The sequence below is a fragment of the Giraffa tippelskirchi genome, chromosome 6, assembly GCF_054371585.1.
Source record: "Giraffa tippelskirchi isolate mGirTip1 chromosome 6, T2T-mGirTip1v1.2.pri, whole genome shotgun sequence".
NCBI classification, from domain to species: Eukaryota; Metazoa; Chordata; class Mammalia; order Artiodactyla; family Giraffidae; genus Giraffa; species Giraffa tippelskirchi.
The window spans coordinates 60724625-60750696 of record NC_137280.1 but is presented as its reverse complement, the minus strand read 5'-3'; the positions used below and the strand labels follow the sequence as shown (position 1 = coordinate 60750696).

The 26072-nt window shown below is 37.4% G+C and overlaps 1 protein-coding gene across 2 annotated transcripts; it reads left to right on the top strand.

Moving 5' to 3' along the window:
- Nucleotides 1–305: 305 nt before the first annotated feature.
- On the top strand, nt 306–16292 carry ZHX1 (zinc fingers and homeoboxes 1). 2 transcript variants are annotated; one of them, XM_081498923.1, is made up of 4 exons: nt 306–423; nt 9058–9229; nt 9310–12161; nt 14690–16292. In XM_081498923.1, exon 3 carries the CDS (start codon nt 9537–9539, stop codon nt 12156–12158), a length of 2622 nt encoding a protein of 873 aa, XP_081355049.1. In that variant the 5' UTR covers nt 306–423; nt 9058–9229; nt 9310–9536; the 3' UTR covers nt 12159–12161; nt 14690–16292. The 2 variants fall into 2 exon arrangements, with proteins under 2 accessions (XP_081355049.1, XP_081355048.1); XM_081498922.1 differs by lacking the exon at nt 9058–9229.
- Nucleotides 16293–26072: the final 9780 nt, after the last annotated feature.

The window sequence follows — 26072 nt, the reverse complement described above, 5'->3', positions numbered from 1 at the left end:
CATCTCAGCTTTCATATACCCTGCATATAGTCACATTTTGAAATTTTTTTTCACATTTTGAAAATCTGTATTGAAGACAGTATGATAGTGACTTGGTTATTTTATAAAATATAAATATATTTTTACGTCTTCAGTTTTGCATATCTTACTGAGGTTGGCATTTTAATGATTCTTTTAAAATTTCTATGAGGAAATTAATTTTTTAAAGTTATATTTACTTTTAAAAAACCAAGGCATAGGCTTAAAGTTTCCTAATAAGACTGAATCATGTCTAGAATAGTAAAGCAATATTACTTTTTTTGTAGGTGATGGCAGATAGGTACTTTGGACCTGTTGGTAATGATGGCCTGAGCTAAACACCTCCTAATTTGAAGGGACACCCTTCCAGTGTCAAAGAACAGAATGGGGAGGAGACTGTGGCAGGTATGTGTTCCATCCTTCTGTTGTGGTAAAACTTGGAGACTGGATGTGCTCAGTTAATATAATGATACTATGTTTGGCTAAAGTCTTAAAAGGTTTCCTTTAAAAAGCAGCAGATATATTCTTAACTCTTTTTTAAGAAATATACTTTCAAACTTTAAAAATGTAGGAGTATTGGCTGCTTTAATTTGAAAGGAAATGGCATCACACTTCTTAATAAATCTATGTGGTATATTTAGAAGTGATTTTTCAGTTAACATTTGCTGAAATCCATTGTGTATCAGGCACTGGACCTATGGTAATTACAGTGGTAAACCAGACAAATGAAGGTCAGGAGGGTAAAGACCTTTTGTGTGGGGAAATTTATCTAGAAATTTTACTGTTCTTTTCTTATAGCCAAAAAAATGCCTCAAGACTTCAAGAACAATTCCTGAAAACACATTTTCAGTATACATATCTCTAATAATAGTTAATTACAATGATAAAATTTAAGATATTAATAATTAAATACTTTGATTTAGGTTAAGCATACCACTATTTAAATATATTTGTACATAATTACTTTTATATTTTACTTACTTGATATAAATTGGCTTTTTGAGAAGCATTAGATTACATACTATGCTGTTTGAAATATTTATATTTTAGACCAGTTGTTATTGCAGATGATTCCAGAAAGTACTAGGAAAGATTCCATAACTATTAATGTGGTGGTTCACTTTCATTTTTGTGTTTTTTTATGAGTTGACATTACCAGTACCAATTACTATTATCCTTCAAATTGAATTATTGTATCCTGAGTAAAATAGGTAGCAGTTACTTTATTTTACAAATGGGGAAGATAATGGACAGATGAATGACTTTTCAGCCTTTCGGTGATAATGTCACTTGGAACCAAGAATAGCATTCTTGTGTTAGACTTCTGTGAAAGATTTAATACACTACCTTGAGAAAAGTAGGAGGAAATTACTTTCAGCCAAAAATTACTTTTGGATCATATCCACAAACTTTAATAATAAAGATAAGATATTTCATTATATGACTAGTTTGTGTTTCACTGTCAAATTATGTTACATACTTACCTACATGCCAGCAGAAAGTACACCACCAGGATGTTAGTGGCCTAAAGATCTTTCAAAAAAACATTTCACTCCTCAAATCTGGGGTCAGAGCTTGCCTGGAGAAATCTGTCCAACTTAGAGGTTTTTCATCTTTAGCAGCATTAAAGTCAGCTTTCTCAGGTAGAGAGGATAGAATTTCTAAGCCTCTAAGCCTCAGTTAGCATTAGCAAAGGGATCTTCTGAAATTAGATTATCTTTGGCCACAGTTTCTTAGATGTTGTTACTTGGATCACATTCACTCCTGTCTGTATTCACCTCGATACTTGAATTTGTATTATCTTGAGACCATTTTGGCGATTTTATTGAGACTTGTCTCTCAGGTAATGATTCCAGCTTACAGTAATTTTTACAAACTCTTGTTGTGGGTACAAATTTGGGTTATCAGATTTCTCACTTAATTTTTTTTAAGAACTTGACTATTGTTTCTAAATATTTTAACATTAACGCTTTGAAAAATGCCTCTACTATGTAAAGACCAAAAAAAAATTTGTAATTAAGAAAAGTATCCTCTTGGATACCTTTAAAAAAAAAAAGTGCTGGATACCCTTGTTTTCATTTGGGTTCATTATTCTTTGTTTCTACTATTATTTCAGGCATTCTGTGATTTTGGTAGATTTGTAACTTTTAGTTTGAATACAAACACGTAAAAGTAAGTATTTTCAGCTGGCTAAACAGAACTCTGACTCACAGAGGGAGAAGTGAAACTAAATTGAATACAGAGTCCTAAGAGTTCTCAGTATATGTATGAATACAGATTTCAAAGGATTCTCAGTTTGTGTATTTTAGCGGCCTTAAGAACGGTTTATTTAGTTGGTACTAGGTCAAAACTAACATGATACTTAAAAATTATAGTTATCTTCTAAAATCTTCTAAATGTTCTTATTTGACCCAGAATTGGCATAAAAAACAAAGTCTGTTTTTCTAAACATAAAATCTTACCAAAATAACATGCTTTTGTGGCTAACTAGGCCAATAAACTGTTAATCATTTAATTTAAAGTACAAGACAGCCAAAAAATAGAGGCTTAGAAATTCAGTGTAGCTATGGCCCTGTATAATTATAAAATTTTTTAGACTTTTTTTTTTTTGTGCTAAGCATACGGTTTGAAACAATCCATTAACTTTTTAGAGTGTATTACATTGAGAACCTCCAACAAATATTAATAGGCACTGTGTTTGGCCCTGGGGATACAGTGAAGAGCTAAACAGACATTCTCACCGATCATGTAAGAAGAACTACTTTTAGAACTGCCCCAAAGTTTTATACTGTGATGAAATAAATTTTGTTCCCATTAAATGCTTTCTGCAGAGAAAATTTGATGTAATTCTTTTGATGAATTAAGAATCATGAATTGATTAAGGAGCATCTGACCTTCAGGAGAAGAGCCAGTACACAGAACCATGGAAATTGGCTTGGCCTAGATCTATTCTCTGGAGACTAGGGGTGCTCTTGCCAGCTGTTAGAACCAGTCTGATTTCTCTACTATGGGACAGCAGCCCTCCAGAATGTCTGGGATACACCTGAATGCTATACATACTCAGAGATTCCTCCTTTCCCTGAAAAAACATTTAGGTAGCACGTGTTTTTGCTTTAAAAACAGAAAGTAAATTTTGTTTCCAGCTTGAGACAAATGACCACAAAAATCGTTTAGCCTATTTGCAATTTTAAGGCCTTGAAACTATCGTTTTGTTGTGTTTTGTTTTAGAATATTTACTCATTTATTTGGCTGCTCCCAGTCTTGCAGGATCTTTAGTTGTGGCATGTGGAATCTAGTTCCCTGACCAGGGATCAAACCCAGGCCCCCTGTGTTGGGAACATGGAGTCTTAGCCACTGGACCACCAGGGAAGTCCCTGTTTGTTGTATTTTGTAATCAAGCAATGTCATAACACTGTTAAAGAAAACATAAATACCACACACACCATAAAAATTTCACCCATAATCTCATGTGAAAATTTCATCTTTTAATGTTTTCATCTAGTCTTTGTCCACCATGCATACATATTCTCCCATAGTTATTTTATAGTCAGTATGCAGATTTTGTTCTGATTATTAAAAATTTAACAGTAAATGGATACTTTGCCATATTCTTTACTTTTTTGAATATCATTTTTAATGGCAGTATAATTGATTTGATTATTTTTTAACATCTTTCTCTACTGAAAGGTTAACTGAAAATGGTGTTCAAACATAATTATATTTACAATGCTATATGCATATAGTGCATAGTTTTTTTCTTTTATGGGCAGATTTCACTTTAATTATGTTTTAACTGCAGAGCCACCTAGCTCCTCAGTTGTGCAACTGGACTCTAACCCTCTTTTACAGGTAAATAGTGCAAGGTTTCCCGAATTGATTTTAAGCTGTTTTGAGTTGACCTTCAACGAGAGGATGAGATGCCTATCAGCTAATAGTGATTTCTATGTGGCGGTTTTCCTGTCTCAGCCCCATTACACTGTAATAAGATGTATTGAAACCACATCATGGCGATTCTTACTCTGCGTTTTTACCCCTTTTGCTTTTACATTCAATTTGTGTGCCTTCAATTTGTGTGTCATCTGATTAAGCTGCATGAGAGATAGAAAGAAAGAGAATAATAGTAAATAAATGGTATTTATTCATTCCCCAAATAATTTTTCAGGGACTGGAACATAGCATTAATTAGGCACCTACTGTATACTAGTGTGTGTGAAGCATTTTTATTTGGTCAGTATCTGAGGTGGGATACCTCTATGTTTATTTTCTCCAGGGTAGCCTTCTCTGCTTCTTTTCTAGAAGCCTCCTGTAATGTGCTTATATAGTTCCCAGTACCCCCTCTCAGTGCATTGATCATAGTCATTCTAAGTAATTGCTTAAGCCTGTTTTCCTTGTTAACAGCTAGAACCTGTCAGACCAGAGGCTATCTGTCCTGGTGACTGCTGTAATCCGAGTGCCCAACACAGTGCCTGGCACATGGTTGACCTTCAACAAATGGTTGTTCAGTGGATTTGTTGAACTGAAGAATCTTGGTTTTATAGATGAGAAAGCTGAGGTTGATATTGCGCAATTTTTCCAGTCACCTAACTACTGAGTACAGAGGAGACTCTAAAACCTGTGGTTTTAGCCTTTACCACAAAGCATCTGTGAATTTATTCCCTTGGGTGGGTTTCTTCTTCCATGAAGAATGGGAAGATTGTACTGAGGTCCCTGCTTCCCCTCAAATAAGGACCACGAGGCTGCCTTTATTTGTGCTTTGATTTATTTTTAGGTTGTATACATAATAATAAAATTGAGCCATTGGGCCGAATCTTGAGGCACTTTTGGAAGTTATCAGTCTCCCTTTAGAAATATGTTAAATAATTGATTATGGTTTTGTTAGCAAAATGTGGACAGTTTTAGGAGGAAAGAGGAAAGAGTATTTCCCAGGTCTATGTAGTCGAATATAGAAGTAACCCAGGTTGAGACAACCTAGGATACCCAAGATAATCAGATTTTTAGTCTTTTGCATTACTGAGGATTTTTTTAAAAGCCTTTCTTTTAAGTTTTCTTATAAAACTATTTATAGTTTTAAAATTATACATTTAATGTAAAAATTTTAATTTAAATAAATTTAATTTATAATTTAAAATTTTCAAATTCCTCAAAAACCAATGCTTTCAAAGGGAAAAAGCACAACTGTATGTATATATCATTAGGTTATAATATATGCATATTTTATTATTTTCATGACTTTAGCAAAAATACTCTGAAAATTGTATATCTGTTTCAGTTCTTACAAACTGACCATTCTGAGCTAGTGAGCTATAAGGAAAAGAAATAAAAGTAACAACTTGGTAGCATATTCCTATATTTATACTAGATAGGATGAAAAGTAACAAAAGAGCTACAGAACCAGAATAATAAAAGTATCTTAGCTCCTCAAGTTTCTCCTCTGTATCTCTTATTAGTAGGGGCTACTCTGTTCTATCCCAGGGTGCTCCAAGCCTGTCTTTTACAGTGAAACAGCCTAAAAGGACACATTAAATTCACATTTAATAGGTATCACATTTCATGGCTTAGCACTGGCAAGCTGAGGATTTCTGATGAAACTGTTTATGTTTTTAAGGCAAAGGCTTCAAACATATCTTAGAACCCATCAGAGGTGAAAGAGGGATTGTGGGGTCCATGGGATGGGGTCAGGAGGTAGTTTGGCTTCTCTACTTCTCCAATCAGATAGCTATATTCTTTAATCAGTTTTATACTTGGGCTCCTCATAGAATTTTGTTTGAAGAAAGGGCTTTCTTGCTTATTACAAAAAGTTTCAAAACCACCACCTCAAGAAATATAGTTTCAAGAAAAACTCCTCCATTAAGACTTTTAGCTGTTAATATACCCCATCTAAACATCATCTAAGGTTCTAGGAGAATAAGTCAGAAAATAACTTACTCCCCTGCCTTTCAGTAGTTCTCCTTCACTGTCAGAAATGTGGGTGATGCTCATTTGTTACTCTTCCACTTACTTAAAGCTATTTGAGGAAATCCTTGTTTCTAATGAGAAAAAATGATCAAAAATAGTAATGTTCCCTATTAAATTGAATAGGAAAGATGGAATTATCTTAGTTTATAGCAGTTAGTTAAGAAATCATTTTAAATCTCAGTAATAGATTTATGTTCCCTTAGAAATCAAAGATTTTTTTATAGAAAAAACAATGACACTTTTAAAAATTAATTCTTTTTTGGAGTATAAGGCTTCTCTGGTGGCTCGGTGGTGAAGAATCCACCTGCAATACAGGAGACAGGGGTTCAATCCCTGGGTTGGGAAGATCCCCTGGAGGAGGATATGGCAATCCACTCCAATATTCTTGCCTGGGAAATCCCATGGACAGAGGAGCCTGGTGGGCTACAGTCCATAGGGTTGCAGCAGAGTCGGATACCACTTAGCAACTCAACAACAATAGTTTCTTCACAATGTTGTGTTAGTTGCTGCTGCTGCTGCTAAGTCGCTTCAGTCGTGTCCGACTCTGTGCGACCCCACAGACGGCAGCCCACCAGGCTCCTCCGTCCCTGGGATTCTCCAGGCAAGAACACTGGAGTGGGTTGCCATTTCCTTCTCCAATGCATGAAAGTGAAAAGTGAAAGCGAAGTCGCTCAGTCGTGTCCGACTCCTAGCGACCCCATGGACTGCAGCCCGCCAGGCTCCTCCATCCATGGGATTTTCCAGGCAAGAGTACTGGAGTGGGGTGCCATTGCCTTCTCCGTGTTAGTTTCTACTGTATAGCAAAGTGTATCAGCCACATATATACATATATCCCTTCTTTTTTGGATTTCTTTCCCATTTAGGTCACCATAGAGTACTGAGTAGAGTTCCCTGTGCTATATAGTATGCTCTCATTAGCTATATATTTTATACATAATATCAATAGTGTATATATGTCAATCCCAATCTCCCAATCCATCCCACCTCTGCCAACAATGACAGTTTTGAGAGTGGGTTTTGGACTTTTGATATTACTATTATTACTAAACTGATGCTCTTTATTTTGTAACGGGAAATCAGAGAACAAGAGACAATTAGTCCAACTTTCCGTCTGTTGTTTGGATGCATCAAATGGAAATGTATGATCTGAATAATCCTAGTAAGAAGGATTTTAGCACCTTCAAAGGTGCAGGATATTCTCTCTTTGGACAACTCTGTTTCCTAAAAATGTTTCTCCTTTTACTGAGTCATAGAAACCTAGTTTTCCATTATAATCTTTGAAATAAACTTTTTCTCCTCAGTTTAGCTAGGACAAGTACTATGTTAGTAAATGAAAATAGTTCTTTTGTGGTTAAAATAAGTGATACCATTTATTGTATTTATTTTCATTTGTTTTAGACTTTAGAAGCACACCAACTTTAACCGATTTAGCATCAAAGTTGTATTTTAACTATTTTGGGTGCAGAAGTATTAAAGTGTATTCATATGAGCATATTTCACTTTTTCTTGATTATTCAAGGTCTTTGTTGTGAATTTTAGTTTTGTTTGCTATAGTGATGCCTTTAGGGCATTTTGAGTTTTATAGGACTGTGTTTCTGTTCATTCTAGTTCAGATTGGAGGTAGCAATTTTTCGGGGGGAGAGAGGGGGCCATGCCACTGGGCTTGCAGGATCTTAGTTCCCCAACCAGGGATTGAACCTAAACCATGACAGTGAAAGCGCTGCATCCTAACCACTAGACCACTAGGGAACCCTATTTCAGGTTAATAAACTTTTAATGAGTCCCTACTTCCAGGCTTCCTTTTTTTTAAATCAAAGATTTATTATTTATTTATGGCTGCACTGGGTCTTTGTTGCTGCATGCAGGCTTTCTCCAGTTGCGATGTGTGGGCTTTTCATTGCAGTAGCTTCTCCTGTTGTGGAGCCTGGGCTCTAGGCTCGAAGGCTTTAGTAGTTGTGGGTCCCGGGCTCTAGAGCACAGGCTCAGTAGTTGTGGTTCACAGATTTAGTTGTCCTGTGGTACGTGGAATCTTCCAGGACCAGGGATTGAACCCATATCCCCTGCATTGGTAGGAAGATTCTTTACCACTGAAGCACCAGGGAAACCCCCTTCCAGGCTTCTGTATGCCAAAGGGGATACAGAAATGAATAAGTTAGTCAAGACAACTCAGCTGAGAGAGCTTAGATTGAAGGTATAAAGGAAACTGGCTCCATCCAGAGTTTCAAGAGCTTTGTTATGTCTCAGTAAAGCTATTCCTTTAAAATAGAAGAAAAAGAATAAGGAGACGGGAGGTTTCAGGACAGAAATCCAACATTCCTCTGGTTCGATATGGTAAGTGATAGACTAGAAAATAAACCAGAAAGGAGGTTGGCCCAAGCTAAGGTTGATCTATAGGACAGATCTGAGAGATCGTCACACCCAATGTGTGTACAAACAAGCGTCCATTCACAAGGAATGGCCTGCATGGGAGTCCCTGGAACAGAAATCATTTCTGCTCTGTGCCTAAAACATAACGAAATAAGAATCAGGAGAGAGACAATAGAAAATTGAGGTTGCAACCAGGATGTGGAGGGAGCTACATGGAAACAAGGAGGAGCTTGTTTTCTTATCATGTCAATGTATGGCAAAAACTATTACAATATTGTGAAGTAATTAGCCCCCAACTAAAATAAATAAATTTATAAAAAAAAAAAAAAAAAGAAGTTTGAACTTCATTCTTTCAGCATTGGGGACCCATTAGAAGCTTTGAGTCAGGGAACTGATATGATTAGACATGTTTTACAAATTCTGATAGCATTGTGGAGAATGATGAAGGTAATATTTCTGAAACCTTGATCATTAATATTCTACCTTTGCTGCTTTTGCCATACTTGGGCATGCCTTTGGGATGATAAGACAGACCAGGAGGAAGAACAGGGCATAACTGATGGACTGAATTCCTTATACACTTAGTGGTCATAGTTTTGAGTATCTGTGGCTGCTTTTTATAGTTTTAAAGTTCCTCCCCTGTTAACAGATTATCATTTCAAATTGCGAGTGCCTGCCAAAGCAGACACTTTCTTCTCCTTCCCTTCCAACATATAGCCGCTGGCTGGAAAATCCAAATACACACAAGCCTTGCAGGCTGACCCATCAGGTACAGTACATGACCTTCAGTGAGCTGACTTGGAGACATCTATTATGATCCTCAGCAAAAGTTTTTCCTGGTTCTGGTCTTATTCTACATCTTTGCAACTGAGTTCTCCAACAACTTCATGTAAGTGAAATAGAGCTGTAATTTGTTGAAAAGATCATAACCACTCATTTAAAAACGTTTTTTAATTTATCTTAATATAGGTGATTGGAGTTGTGCTTCAAAAATTTCAGCAGTTCTGCAGTATTGTATTTGCCAACCATAAGCTCTTTACTTGATTGCACCATGAAAAAGCTGCTAATGAGACTTGTTGAGCACAAAGACAGACTTGAAGAACCAAAAGCCATTGTTTTCAAATGAAGGATACTGAACAGTTTTAAGCCCCGATGCTTTTTAATCACCACTGAGATTTTCCCCCCATAACATCAGAATGGCAAGCAGGCGAAAATCTACAACGCCCTGCATGGTCCTTGCCAGTGAACAGGATCCAGACCTCGAGTTGGTATCAGATTTGGACGAAGGTCCACCTGTACTTACACCTATAGAAAACACCAGAGCAGAGAGTGTCTCAAGTGATGAAGAAGTTCATGAGTCCGTGGATTCTGACAATCAGCAAAATAAAAAAGTTGAAGGTGGCTATGAATGTAAATACTGTACTTTCCAAACTCCAGATCTAAATATGTTTACTTTTCATGTGGATTCAGAACATCCCAATGTAGTGCTAAATTCATCCTATGTTTGTGTTGAATGCAATTTTCTTACCAAAAGGTATGATGCACTTTCTGAGCATAATCTGAAATATCACCCAGGAGAAGAGAATTTTAAGTTGACTATGGTGAAACGAAATAACCAGACAATCTTTGAACAAACAATAAATGATCTGACTTTTGATGGTAGTTTTGTTAAGGAGGAGAATTCAGAGCAAGCTGAATCTACAGAAGTTTCTTCTTCAGGAATATCTATCAGTAAAACTCCTATCATGAAAATGATGAAAAATAAAGTGGAGAACAAACGGATTACAGTTCATCGTAATTCAGCTGAGGATGTTCCGGAAGAGAAAGAGAATGAAATCAAACCAGACCGTGAAGAAACTGTGGAAAATCCAAGCTCTTCAGCTTCTGAATCGAATGCAAGTACTTCTGTTGTAAACAAAATCCACCCACATACAGCCAGCACAGTTGTGGCCCCGGCAGCAGTTCTTCCTGGGTTAGCACAGGTGATCACGGCAGTATCAGCTCAGCAGAATTCCAGTTTGATTCCCAAAGTCCTAATCCCTGTTAATAGCATTCCTACCTACAATGCTGCATTGGATAACAACCCCCTTTTGCTTAACACCTACAACAAATTCCCTTATCCAACAATGTCAGAGATTACTGTTCTTTCTGCTCAAGCAAAATATACAGAGGAACAGATAAAGATATGGTTTTCAGCTCAACGTCTAAAACACGGTGTTAGCTGGACTCCCGAGGAAGTAGAGGAGGCAAGAAGGAAACAATTCAACGGAACAGTACACACTGTACCTCAGACCATAACTGTCATTCCTACCCACATCTCCGCGGGGAGTAATGGTTTACCATCCATCTTACAAACATGCCAAATAGTTGGCCAGCCGGGTCTGGTCCTCACACAAGTAGGTGGCACGAACACCTTGCCAGTACCGGCACCTATAGCCTTGACAGTGGCAGGGGTTCCAAATCAAACGAATGTACAGAAAAGTCAGGTCCCCACTACTCAGCCGACTGCAGAAACCAAGCCAGCAACAGCAGCAGTCCCATCCTCTCAGCTGGTCAAACAGGAAACCACATTGGCAAACCCTGATTCGTTTGGCATTCGGGCTAAAAAGACTAAAGAGCAGCTGGCAGAATTAAAAGTCAGCTACCTGAAGAATCAGTTTCCCCATGATGCCGAAATTATCAGACTGATGAAAATCACAGGACTGACCAAAGGAGAGATTAAAAAATGGTTTAGTGACACAAGGTACAACCAGAGAAATTCAAAGAGTAACCAGTGCTTACATCTCAACAGTGACTCCTCTGCCGCTATCATCATAGACTCCAGCGATGAAACCACAGAATCCCCAGCTGTTGTGACTTCACAGCTGAAACAGTCCTGGAATCCTTTTCCCGATTTTACTCCCCAGAAGTTTAAAGAAAAGACAGCGGAGCAGCTTCGTGCCCTTCAGGCAAGTTTTCTCAACAGCTCCGTACTTACAGAAGAAGAACTAAATCGATTAAGAGCGCAAACCAAACTCACCAGAAGGGAAATTGATGCTTGGTTTACAGAGAAGAAGAAATCAAAAGCTTTAAAGGAAGAGAAACTGGAAGTAGAGGAAAGCAATGCAGGTAGTTCCAAAGAAGAAGCTGGAGAAACTTCACCTGGAGATGAATCTAGTGCACCTAAGTCAGGGGGTACTGGCAAGATCTGTAAAAAAACACCCGAGCAGCTGCACATGCTTAAAAGTGCATTTGTCCGAACACAGTGGCCGTCACCAGAAGAGTATGACAAGTTGGCTGAAGAAAGCGGGCTTGCTAGAACAGACATAGTTAGTTGGTTTGGGGACACCCGTTATGCTTGGAAAAATGGAAACTTAAAATGGTACTACTACTATCAAAGCGCCAATTCAAGTAGTATGAATGGTCTGTCTTCTCTTAGGAAAAGGGGGAGAGGGAGACCAAAAGGCAGGGGGAGAGGAAGGCCTCGCGGGCGGCCCAGAGGAGGCAAGAGAATGAACAACTGGGACAGGGGGCCGTCCCTCATCAAATTTAAAACTGGAACTGCAATACTTAAAGATTATTACCTGAAGCACAAGTTTCTTAATGAGCAAGACCTCGATGAACTTGTTAACAGATCACATATGGGTTACGAGCAGGTCAGAGAATGGTTTGCCGAAAGACAGAGAAGATCGGAGTTAGGTATAGAATTATTTGAGGAAAATGAGGAGGAAGATGAAGTTATTGATGATCAGGAAGAGGAGGAAGAAGAAACAGATGACAGTGACACTTGGGAACCCCCGCGACATGTGAAGCGGAAGCTTTCTAAATCAGATGACTGAAATGTAAGTTTTTAACCTGAGTGTATATTCACCGACCACATACATTTAGAACAGCCACCTTGTATCTGTCATCTTCACCTTTGACAGAGTTTTTTCTAAAATAGTTTCTCTGATGCCCAACAAGAGGACTAGGTGCCATGAGTGTAGCCCAAGAGATACATGATTATCATGTGTAGCCTGATTTTTATGTTGATTATGTTTATTATATAGAGTTTAATGTTGCCTGAATTATTTATTTTTTATGTGAAATGTTTTTTTGCTTTGTTTTAAGGCAAAGTTACCCATTCTCCAAGAAGGAAGATTGGTGATGGGTTGGAGATTAACACATACTAAAGATAACTAAGATGTATATATTTCTTGCAACCTTCCTTCACTAAAGCTTCACTTTTTGCTTATTTAAGGAAAGAATTAAAAAATGAAAACTAAAAAGAGGGGGGAAAGTATACTGAAGGAAAGACTTACCACAGGGGTGAGAATTGCTCAGTTTTAGGGAACTAGGTGAAAATGGGTCTCTTTTTTAATGTTTTATTGCTCCCAAACTATCAGATTTTTAACTAGAGTTTAAAATGCTTTATGTGTTAAAATTACTCAGTATTTTTCTATTAAAAGCCAAAGGTCTATTTTAAGCAATATATAATTTCATGTTCACTTAGGTGGCATCTGTCTTTGAAAACCGTGATATAAATTATTTCTGTTTTAGAGATCAGTGGTAAATAACAGATTTGATATTAACTCAGTTGCCTAAAATGTCTTTTCATTACTTAATATAAAACAAATCTGCCACCAGCAAAAACATATCAGTAAGTTAAAAATATCTCTCTGTAGGCATAAAAGTGCAAGTAAATGTGCTTTAAATTTGAAAGGTTTGGCACGTTCCTTCTATTATAGATTGGATTAATGAAAATTTCACTGTAGTTGCAAATCGGATACCTGATTTGGAATTAGAACTTCAGTTCTGAATACTTTCAGAATTGAGTAGCATAGTTTGTTTCTTTTCTGTTCTCTGGTTTGGCGTGCTCTAGGGTAAGTCTATACTTCTTAAAAAATAGTGCAGTTTTATCTGTCCATCAGTAGTCCAAAAGCATCTTGTTGACAGAAATCATTGCAGTATTTTCAAATACCAGGGGAGGGTAAAAAGACTTAGACCCTCCTCATATGAGCATATTTACTTATTTCCACAGCTTTTTGCATCTCTACCCCATCTTCTACTTTTATGCTCTTATTCTGCACAGAATTTCCTTAATTTTCCCACACCTTCCTCCATGGTTTTATTTATTTTAACAGTTATTTATAGAGAGCTTAATAAGTACCAGGCACTATTCTCATTGCTTAGCAGTGTTTTTCCAGATTGTCTTTCATTAATAGTTTTTTTTCAGGCAGAAAAATGCACATATTTTAGAATGAATCTCATTCCAGGTTTTAGAGCATAAATGTATCCTTATGAGTCACAAGAAGTTAAGCAGTCTTGTATGGCTATATCCTGAAACACCGACCTCCATTTCCTTATGTCAGAAACCTTCAGGACAGGCTTGCTTTTAACACAGATGCAGAAAATATTTTTAATAGGCTTTTTTTATTGCTAAACATAAGAATGTGCACTCAGCCAAGATTACATCAACAGATTTGCTGCTGCAGTGAATTGTTGTTGTTGTTGTTGTTGTTGTGTTGTAGTAACCTCTATGGTGATTTTGGAGGGAGTTAGAATCTTATTCTAAAAATAATGTGAACGTTTTTCTACAGCGTAGTTTGACCTTACTTTTAAGTTTGTGGATGGTTCTTAAGTTATATATGAATATGCTAGTGGACGCAATGACCAGAAGATTCACACAAAGCCATGGTTTTCAAGAAAGTTGTATAATGTACATTTACCTGACTTTTGTGGTATATACATTGGCATGCTCTGCTTTGAAAATATGCAGAAGTCTAAAACTATAAAACCCATTAAACAGCAAGTTATCATTGGCTTAACAAAATAATTTTTCATCTTATGAAATGATACACCATAAATTTCATTTAAATACTTCTTCCTTGAAGTATGGTTTATTTACAAATAAAGGTAATCAAAACCTTTCCAAAATAGTTACAGGAAACAGTGGTAAATATATATCTCTTTTGCACAAGCTAGTCCTGTATATAAATAGAAAAGACTATAAGAGTCTTTAGATTTCATAGTCTGTTTATTATAAATATAGTACTTATTTTACTAACCCTATAGTAAATAGGATTTACTATATATTATATCACATATATTACAATCCTATGAATATTTTTTTATAAATTATTACATGTAGGTGAAAAATGTCTATAAGCAAATCTGGTATATGCAAAACATATACACTGGAGTTGCACAGAAAATCTACTGCATTATATGTTAATAAGATACATGTGGCAAGTGATCTCAGGATTAATAAGCAAATACAGAGGATGCATTTTAATGGCTAATTTATATCATTTTTGTTCCTAAAAGTGGAAAATGTTAAAATATGGTTATATTAAAAAGTTTAGTTTTTTATTATGTTTTTCTTTTATAGCTGCCTAAAACGTTGGAGGAGAATCAATTCTTCAACTCCAGATGTCTGATTTACTGTGAATGGCCCAATCTTTGATGACATTGAAAACGTTTGGGGGCATATACAATCTCAAAAAATAGGATCCAATACCCAAAAGAAATGGAATTCAGTGTTGTGCCAAAGTTAAACTACTGCAAATGGCAGAAGTCCTGCAGTGTACATAGAACACTAATTAAAAAAACAACTTGTAAAAATTCAGATTTTAATACAGTACATTTTTATTCTGATATGATGGAGACATTCTGATTCTTAGACTTTCTGAGGGAGTTTAATGACCACTAGAGCTTGTCCTCATATTTTTTTCCACTTAATACTGTATGTCTCGTAAGATGGGCCTTATTGCCTGTATTCTTTGGTATGTGATTAAGCCTATAGCTTTCAGTGACCAAACATTTTACAGAGTAAAAATTGTTAGGAGCAGGAAAAAGAAAAATCTGATTTATTTCTATATCTCATTTATCAGGCCCTGCACTAAGATTAAGAGTTGTGCATGGGTTTATATAATTTCAATATAAGTAAAAAACTATTGACACATGTTGGAGCAAGAAGGTTTTGTGGTATCATTGGCGCTTAATGATTGGACCTTTCATTGAACACATTCATGGATACCACTATTACTACTTGTAATACTCCATTACTATTTTTCATTAGAAACTGAATTAGCTTTGTTTTTAAACCAAACGTAATCAGTACTGAAGAAGGGAAAGAAACTGGCATAGGAATTTCAAGAGGGTGAAACTCTGAAATAAATGTTGTACCAAAAATGTGAAAAAGAATCATATAGTAAATATTAACTTACTCTTTTCTTACAATCATAGAGAAATCAGAAATGTTTGTACAGGTGTCAGATCAGAGCTTTCAAAAATTATCTTTCGGTGAAATTCTACTTTGTGTAACAATTTCAGTGAATAAAGAAAAAAAATTCTGAACTGATCAGAATGAGTTAAAACTTAGCTCTTCACTTATGAGTTATGGGAATGTTAACTGTTAACTCTTGCCATTTCAGGAGACTGAAAGTTCCTCCTAACTCATAAACTTTGTAAAGACCGGTGCTGTTCATTCGTGTTGGGAAGGATCCTTTTCTTTGTGACTATAGGACCATTTTTCAAAATGTGCTTTCTTGATAGAAGAAATATTCAGTTTCATTAACTTTGGATTTTAAGATGTTTTTCTGAATGACCAGATGTAGTGGGCTTGGCCAGTTTATTTTATCTAATTTAATGAATAATAAATATTAAGCTCTTGTTTTTACCTTAATGTTTTGTCAGCTAATGAAAATGTTATGAAAAAGCCTTGACTATGCATGCTGCTTTCATTTTTATAAACTTTTCATTTTTAACTATAGCTTTATTAGTAATTCTAAAATGCTGCAATTTAGCTGATTTCTTCACTCAGACAGCTGGCTTTGTGGGTGGCTTTTTCATACTACTGTTAACTTTTTAAAGAGAAGCAATGTAAAGACTGTAACAATTTAATGCACTAAACTGTTCTTTCTTTTACACGTTTAAAAACTTCTTAAAGCACTCTGTATTATAAAGATTAAATTGCTCCCTTTTTTAAACCATTGCCAATGTGGTCTGAGTTTTGTTTGACAGTAGTTTTAATGTTTTCAAAATTTGAAATGTCAAGTATTGGAAATGAAACCTTTGAATATATTTATATTATGTTTCCCTTGCAATATATTAATTTTGTATAGTTGTAAATAACTATTAGTAATTTTCCCCCTGTCTCTTTTATAGACTTGGCACTTTGCTCTGATGTTTGTTAGCTTTTAAATATATTTATTTGACAGAGCAAAGAACCTTTCTCTCCTGGTTGACTGTGTCCTTGAATACAAAATAAAAAATTAGCAGTGATTAGTAGTTTTCAGTGATTTTTTCATTTTATTAACTGAATTTTTTTTAACGTAAAATATAATAAAATTTGCCATTATATCCATTTTTAAGTGTACAGTTCAGTGGCATCAATTATCTACACATGTTGGGCAACCATTGCTACTATTTCCAGAACTTTTCATCATCCCAAACAGAACTCTGTAACTGTTAAGCAATAACTTTCCATTGCCCCCCTCCCCATAACCCCTGGTAACCTTTAATCTACTTTCTAAATTATCTATGAATGTGCCTATTCTTGATATTTCAAATAAGTGGAGTCATACAATCCTTGTCCTTTTGTGTCTGAATTATTTCATTTAGCATAATGTTTTCAAAGTTCATTTGTATTGTAGCATATATTGGAATTTCATTCCTTTTTAATGGCTGAATGTGCACGCACGTGTATGTGTGTGTGTGTGTGTGTGTATTCAACTTGGGTTGTTTCCATTTTTGGCTAGAAATTTGCTGCAGTGAACATCAGCATACAACTCACAAGACGAGTCCCTCTTTTTAGTTCTTTTGGGTACATATCTAGGAGTGGAATTGCTGAATCATATAGTTAATTCATGTTTAACTTTTTGAGAAGCCATCAGAGTATTTTGTACAGTTGTTTGTAGCTATTTTACATTCCACCAGCAGTGTACAAGGGTTCTGATTTCTCAATATCCTCACCAACACCTTTTACTTTCAGTGTTTAAGATTATCGTTAGCACCATCTTAGTAGGTGTGAAGTGATACCTCACTGTGGTTTTGATCTGCATCTCTCTAATGACTAATGACACTGAGCATCTTTTATGTGGTCATTGATCATTTGTATATCTTCTTTGGAAAAATGTCTATTTGAGTCCTTGGCTAAGTTTTTAATTGGGCTGCCTTTTTGTTGTTGAGTTTTAGGAGTTTTTCATATATTCTGGATGTTACACTCTTATCAGATACACAATTTGTAAATACAGCCAATTCTCATTCACAGATTCTGTATGTGCAAATTTGACTACTCATTAAAATGTAATTGTAACCCCCGAATCTATTCATGGCAATTTTGTGCTCATTCATGTGCTTGTCCATAGTAGCAAAAAATTTGAGTTTGTCCCATGTGTATGTTCCCAGCTGAGGTCAAAAAAGGTAATGCTTTGCCTCTTATTTTAGCTGTCAGACTGTAAAGAACCATCCTTTTTGTAATGTGTTTAGTGCCACTTTTAAAATATTTTGTGTTTCTTCGTTGGTAATTTCGCTGTTTAAAATGACCCCCAAGTGTAGTGCCAAAGTGTTTTCCAGCGTTACCAAATGCAAGAAAAGCTGTGACATGCCTTGTGGAGAAAAATGTGTGTTAGATAAGCCTCATCCAGACACAAGGAATATGCTGTTGAACGTTAATGAATAACCAATATATATATATATGTATATATCAATATATATTAAATAAGGTGTCTTTAAGCAAAAACAGTTTTCTCAGGTGGCTCAAGTGGTAAAGGATCTGCTTGCCAATGTAAGAGACAGAGGAGGAGCGAGTTCAATCCCTGGGTTGGGAAGATCCCCTAGAGTAGGAAATGGCAGCCTACTCCAGTATTCTTGCCTGGAAAATTCCCTGGGCAGAGGAGCCTGGTGGCCTACAGTCCATGAGGCCACAGAGAGATGACACAACTGACCACGTGCACACACACACACACACACAAGCAAAAACACATAAAACAAGGTATATGTATTGATTGATTGATGAAACTTATGACCAGAAGATCCCAGGATCTTAACCCTAGAAGCATTTGTTCAGTATCTTTGGTGACTTTATAGAACACAACTACTGTGAGTAATGAGAATTGACTGTATTCCCTTCCGTGGGTTGTCTTTTCACTTTATTTATAATGCACACAAAAAAGATGCACACACAATTTTAATTTTGGTGAAGTCCAATTTATTTTTTCTTTTTTTTCTCATTCTGAGCAATGTTTTGTAGTTTTTATTTTATAAAAAAGTAAAATACCTATAAATAAATGCAACCAAGTCTTACTTTTACCTCCTTGGTTGCATTTATTTATAGGCATTTTATTCTTTTAAGATGTTACTGTTACTGGAATTGCTTTCTTAATTTCCTTTTCAGATTGTTCATTGCTGCTGTATAGAAGAACACAAAATTTTTGTTTGTTGATCTTTTAACCTGCAACTTTGCTGAATTTGTTTACTAGCCCTAGTAACTTTCATGTGGATTCTTTGGAATTTTCTATATATAGCGTCATGTTATCCATAAATAGATATAGTTCTACTCCTTTCCAATTTGAATGCTTATTAATCTTTTTCTTGTCTAATGGTTCTGGTTAGAACTTCTAGTACTGGGTTGAATAGTGACAGAGGCTTGTCTTGTTCTTGATCATAAGAGAAAGCTTTCAGTCTCACATCAAATATGATGTTTCTGTGGGCTTTTATTAAATGCCCTTTATCATGTTGAGAAAGTTCTATTCCAAGTTTTCTAAGAGGTTTTATCATGAAAGAGTTTTGGCTTTTGCCAAATGCCTTCTCTGCATCAGTTGAAATGATCTTATTTTTACCCTTCATTCTATTAACATGATGTATTACATTGTTTAATTTTCTTTTGTTGAGCCACTCTTATATTCCTAGGATAAATCCCACTTGGTTATGGTGTGTCATACTTTTAATATTTTGTTGTCTCCCATTTGCTAGTATTTTGTTGAGGGTTTTTACACTTATATTCATAAAAGATATTGGTCTTGATGTATCTCTGCTTGTGATTTCTTTACGTCATATGATAAAAGTATGTTTAGTTTTGGAAGATACTGCCAAACTATCCTCCAAAGTGGTTATACCATTTTGCATTCCTACCAGCAATGAATGAGATTTCTGGTTGCTCCATATTCTCACAAGCATTCGGTATTGTCAGTATTCTAGATTTGAGCCATTCTAGTAGGTGTGTCGGAGAAGGCAATGGCACCCCACTCCAGTACTCTTGCCTGGAAAATCCCATGGACGGAGGAGCCTGGTAGGCTGCAGTCCATGGGGTCAATAAGAGTCGGACACGACTGAGCGACTTCACTTTCACTTTTCCCATTCATGCACTGGAGAAGGAAGTGGCAACCCACTCCAGTATTCTTGCCTGGAGAATCCCAGGGATGGCAGAGCCTGGTGGGCTGCCGTCTATGGGGTCGCACAGAGTCGGACACGACTGAAGTGACTTAGCAGCAGCAGCAGCAGTAGGTGTGTAGTGGGATCTCACCATTGTTTTAATTTACATTTCCTTGACTACATACTAGTGTTGATCGTCTTTTCATATGCTTTTTTGCCATCTGTATATCTTTTCTGGTGAAGTTTCTGTTAAGGTCTTTGACCTATTTTTTAAATTTATTTATTTTTAATTGGAGGATAATTGCTTTACAGTATTGCATTGGTTTCTACCAAACATCAAGTTGAATCAGCCATAGGCTTACCCCTGTCCCCTCCCACTTGAACATCCCTCCCACCTCCCTCCCCATTCCACCCCTCTAGGTTGTTACCAAGGGTCTTTGACCGATTTTTAAAATCAGGTTGTTTGTTTTCTTACTGAGTTTTAAGGGTTCTTTCTATATGTTAGATAACAGTCCTTTATCAGATTTGCCTTTTGTAAATATTTTCAGCTGAGCTATGGCTTGTTTTCTGTTCTCATCCTTTTGAAACTGTCTTTTGCAGAGCAGATGTTTTTAAATTTAATGAGGTCTAGTTTATCCATTATTTCTTTCATGGATAGTGCCTTTGGTGTTTTATCTAAAAAGTCTTTGTCATACTGAAGATCATCTCAGTTTTCCTGAGGTTATTTTCTAACAGTTTTATAAAATGCATTTTACATTTTACATTTTGCATTTATGGTCCACTTTGAGTTACTTTTTGTGAAGGGTGTAAGGTCTATGTCTAGATTCTTTAACATGTGGATGTCCAGTTAATCCAGCACCAAGAAAAGAAGATCTATAAATACAAAGTACTTTAATGGAATTAAGCTCTCTTTCTTTCAGACTTCCTTTGCACTTTATATTTCTAAGGGGTTCATTACTTTCAATCTTGTATTATATTCAGTCTTTTGTTCATTAACTGCATTTTTTACACAGTAGGTACACAGCTGCTTTGAAATAATGTTATTTAGTTGCTAAGTCATGTGCAACTCTTTGCGACCCCATGGACTGTAGCCCACCAGGCTCTTCTGTCCATGGGATTTCCCAGGCAAGAATACTGGAGTGGATTGCTGTTTCCTTCTCCAGGGTATCTTTCTGACCCAGGGATTGAACTTGTATCTTCTGCATTGGCAGGCTTATATGAATGTTATTCCTTCTCTCTGTCCTTCTGATGTCACCACCACAGTTATTGCCTCCCCTCAAGGGCCTCCCTCATTCCTTTCCTGCTCTAGTCAGCACTAACTGCTTCCCCTGTGTCCATCCAACAGGTCTTGGTTGACTCTATATATACATCTATTTCATTAGCTTACAGCACTTTGAAGGCAGAAAACACTTAAAAAAATTTTTTTAAAGCTAACATTTGCTGAACACTATGTCAAGCACTAGAATGAGAGAGTTACATGATCTATCTGAATCCCCATGGATGATGCATGAAGTTGTTCAGCAGCTAAGTCCTGTCTGACTTTTTGCGACCCCATGGACTGTAGCACACCAGGCTTCCCTGTCCTTCACTATCTCCTGGAGTTTGCTCAAACTCACGTGCATCAAGTCAGTGATGCCATCCCACCATCTCATCCTCTGATGCATGAAATCAACACTATTATTACCCCCACAGTACAGATAAGGAAAGTGAGCCTCACACAGGTTCAAATTCACACACTAGTAAATGTTAGAGATGTCAAACTGTCTCCAGAGCTCTCACCCTTAACCACTGCCTCTAGTGCCTAGCCAGTGTCTTCACAAAATTGTTGTTCAGTAAATGTTCATCAAATTGAACTGAAGATTGCGAGTCTGGGAGCCAGGAGAGAAAAAAAGCAATGCTGGCTGGTTGTGCCCATAGCTGGTGTTGGCAGGCAGTGTTTATCTTTGGGACAACAGCCTGTGACACTGGAATGAAATGATCTCAGCAAGAGACAGTACACTCCACAAGCCCTGAGAAAATTTCATCTGGCTCAAGAGTTGCTGACCTGAATAAAAGGGCATGAAATTGAGTTTTGTAGAGGAAAGGAGGAAAGAGGCCAAAATTCAGCTACAGAGTCAGATCATATGACAACCACGGGGGTGATGGGAAAATAATGTGACATCATGGGCACCAGACAAAGCAAATACAAGAAATACAGCCAAGAAGCTAGTAAGATACAGTACTTGAAATCTGGGGTCATTAGATCATTTGTTCATTCAGTAAATGTGTAAGGAGCACATGATTTGCTACCTGCTTCACTCTCCTGTCTCAGGCCACACACCAAGCTCTCCTGCGAGCTTGCTTGGCCTCAAGACTGCAGCTCACTTTCCGCTCCTCATTCTTGCCTTGCAGTTTTTCAGATGCTCTTGCTCCAGATGTCCTCTTGGCCAGCTCCTTCTCTTCACTCCTGGCCAGCTCTTCAGAGGCACCTTCTCTGGCTACCCGGTTACCTGAAGGAGTCCCTTATACATCATCCCCCAAATTTTCTTGTAGCACTTACCATGGTCTAAAGCTACCTCTTTCATTTATTTACTTGTTCATTATCTGTCTACTCACTAGAACTGAAGTTCCATGACAGCAAGAATTTCACCTGTCTTATTTATCACTGTATCCTCCACTCAAAACAGTCCTTGCTTATACTAGGTACTCAATAAATTTTAGTTGAATCAGTGACTGTACCTCCTATAAAAATTTACAGAGATTTTCCTGACTGTCCAGTGGGTAAGACTCTGTGCTTCCACTGCAGGGGGCATGGGTTCTATCCTTGGTTGGGGAAGTAAGATCCTTCATGCCACTCGGCATGCTGATAAAAAAAAAAAAGAAGACTAACTTTGGCAAAGGCTGTTACAAATACTATTTCCTGGGTGCTAGATAAGTGCAAACTAAAGTCACTTTGTCCCCTTTCATGCCATCAGAGTGTCTGTCATAGGCACTCCCTAACACCTGGCACTTCCTAGGTTTATGAGGTGGGTTTAAGTTACAGAGCACTCTTTTACTGATTTGCTGTCCTCTCTCGTTTTAAAAAATATTTATTTTAAAATTTATTTTTGACTGCACTGGGTCTTCGCTGCTGCACTGGGCCTTTCTCTAGTTGTGGTGAGCAGAGGCTACTCTTTGTTGCAGTGCATGGGCTTCTCATTGTGGTGGCTTCTCTTGTGGAGCACGGGTTCTAGAGCATGGGCTTCAGTAGTTGTGACGCTCAGGCTTAGTTGCTCTGTGGCATGTGGGATCTTCCCAGACCAGGGATTGAACCTATGTCCCCTGTATTGACAGGCAAATTCTTAACCACTAGACCATCAGGAAAGCCCTACTCTCCTCTTTTAAAATATTATTCCAGGGTCTATCAGTTGAGGTGGTGATTTGCAACTTGGGGTCCCAGACCCTGGGTCCTCAATGATGATAGCAATCTTTGAACTGTTTTCATTATTGTCAATGACCTAACATCAATCATGTTTAATCATTCCTCGAGCTTCCCAGAGTCCTTGGCAGTTACTTCTTTGCTTTCATAGAATCCTAACATGCAGTGAGGCAATGCTAGTAGGCTCAGGCTCAGCAGAACCTTGAATTGGCTGTTACAGAGGACTTGGATTCAATTTTTTTTTTTTTTTTAAGGAAAATGAAGCAATCGTTAGTTAGCATATGCAGTTTTACTGCATTGCAAATCCTCCACTACTTTGGAGGAAAATAACTAAAAGGGTTCTTAGTGGTAGTATGGCTGGAAACCCCTTAGCTCAGGGAGCCTGAGTTCAAAGGGCAAAGAACTTTCTTCTACCCGTAAACTCCCCTTCCATGACTTCCTGATCATCTCAGCAAAATATCTACCTCAGTTAGTTGTAGGGCCAGGAAGAGGCTAGACTGGAGGCATCTCAGAACAGGGGAGAAGTTCCAAAAACCAAGCAGCCCTCAAAAAGGAAAGGTGGAAAAAAAAAAAAAATGTCCCTGCATGCTTTGCTCCTTGCACCTGGGACAGAAATTTTGAATGAACATGCATTACTCAATTGCTATCCGACAGGCACCTTACATGCACTGTTTTCATCAATGCCTACTTCACAGATCAGGTTACACAGCCAGCGAATAACTGAACCAGGATCATGAATCCAGACAAATCTGGTGCTTGAGGCCCTTTGACAATATGCTGTACTGTCTTTTGTTGGGACAGAGCATTTTAGAACTAGGGCAACTAGCTCTTCCTTCTTTAGACTCCTTTGCTTCTGGGTGATAATATTATGGATACCTCTTTTCCTTCACTTTTCTATAATTTCTAAATTTTTCCTAACTAGGACTTTTCCCTAAGGGTCCTTATATGAATGAATTCATAAGTGGTTAATGTCTGTAGGCTGTTATGGTAGAGATTTCCACCAAGGATACAGGAGCTGGTTCTAGATTTGGGGAATCATATCGACAGAGAGATGGATTTTGAAAAACTGGGGAGTGGATTCAGTTTTCCTAGAGTTAATGTGTGAAGTAGAAATTTGGGTTGAGAAAAGAACCCTGGAAGAGAAAACCTCCATGTCTATGACCTGCTATGTAATATGGTGCCATAATACTATGCTGTGAAATACTGGCCCTATATTTTGTCAACAGTTTGTACTTTTTTGTCTCAAACAACATCTTGAAAGAGTAAGAATTCTAGTAAATATTGTGTTTAGAGTTCTGGGATCTAGTGCTTTTCTGGGCAGAATTAATGCTTCCTAATTGAGTCCCCAGAATAAATCTCCATGTCCCCTTGTTTTACAAGCACTTAAATTACTGCATTGTTGTTGTTCAGTCGCTCAGTCATACCCGACTCTTTGCAACCCCATGGTCTGCAACACAGGCTTCCCTGTCCATCACCATCTCCCGGAGCTTGCTCAAACTCATGGGTATTTGAGTAGGTGATGCCATCTAACCATCTCATCCTCTGTCATCCCCTTCTCCTCCTGCCTTCAATTTTACCCAGCATCAGGGTCTTTTCTAACGAGTCAGGTCGTCACATCAGGTGACCAAAGTATTGGAGTTTCAGCTTCAGCATCAGTCCTTCCAGAGAATGTTCAGGATTGATTTCCTTTAGGAATGACTGGTTTGATCTCCTTGCAGTCCAAGGGACTCTCAAGAGTCTTCTCCAACACCACAATTCAAAAGCATCAATTCTTCAATGCTCAGCCTTCTTTATGGTCCAACTCTCACATCCATACATGACTACTGGAAAAACCATAGCTTTGACTATACAGACCTTTGTTGGCAAAGTAATGTCTCTGCTTTTTAATACACTGTTTAGGTTTGTCATAGATTTCTGAATTACTGTACCACAATCTTTATTATTGGTGTGGCTCTACCATGAAAACACATGGAGATTATTGACTCAATTCTTTATTTCCCAACTCTTAGCCACATAATAGTTGATCCTGGGCAAATTCAACGCTGGGCTGGAAGCAACACAAGCTGGAATCTATGTTGCCGGGAGAAATATCAATAACCTCAGATATGCAGATAACACCACCCTTATGGCAGAAAGCGAAGAAGAACTAAAGAGCCTCTTGATGAAAGTGAAAGAGGAGAGTGAAAAAGTTGGCTTAAAGCTCAACATTCAGAAAACTAAGATCATGGCATCTGGTCCCATCACTTCATGGGAAATAGATGGGGAAACAGTGGAAACAGTGTCAGACTTTATTTTGGGGGGCTCCAAAATCACTGCTGATGGTGATTGCAGCCGTGAAATTAAAAGACACTACTCCTTGGAAGGAAAGTTATGACCAACCTAGATAGCATATTTAAAAGCAGAGACATTACTTTGCCAACAAAAGTCCGTCTAGTCAAGGCTATGGTTTTTCCAGTAGTTTTGTATGGATGTGAGAGTTGGACGGTGAAGAAAGCTGAGCACCGAAGAATTGATGTTTTTGAACTGTGGTGTTGGAAAAGACTCTTGAGAGTCCCTTGGACTGCAAGAAGATCCAACCAGTCCATCCTAAAGGAGATCAGTCCTGGGTGTTCATTGGAAGGACTGATGTTGAAGCTGAAACTCCAATACTTTGGCCACCCGATGCGAAGAGTTGACTCATTGGAAAAGACCCTAATGCTGGGAAGGATTGGGGGTAGGAGGAGAAGGGGATGACAGAGGATGAGATGGCTGGGTGGCATCACCAACTCGATGGACATGGGTTTGGGTGATGGACAGGGAGGCCTGGCGTGCTGCGATTCATGGGGTCGCAAAGAGTCAGACACGACTGAGCAACTGAACTGAAGGCCCCAGTTTTTCATTTGAAAAATGAGAATCATTGTGTCTTTCAAAAGTTGTTAGAAAAGGTACAGTAAAACGAAAAAAAAAAAAAAGCTTAGCACAGTGCCAAGAATACTATCAACAGTGAAAAATTGGTTTTGAA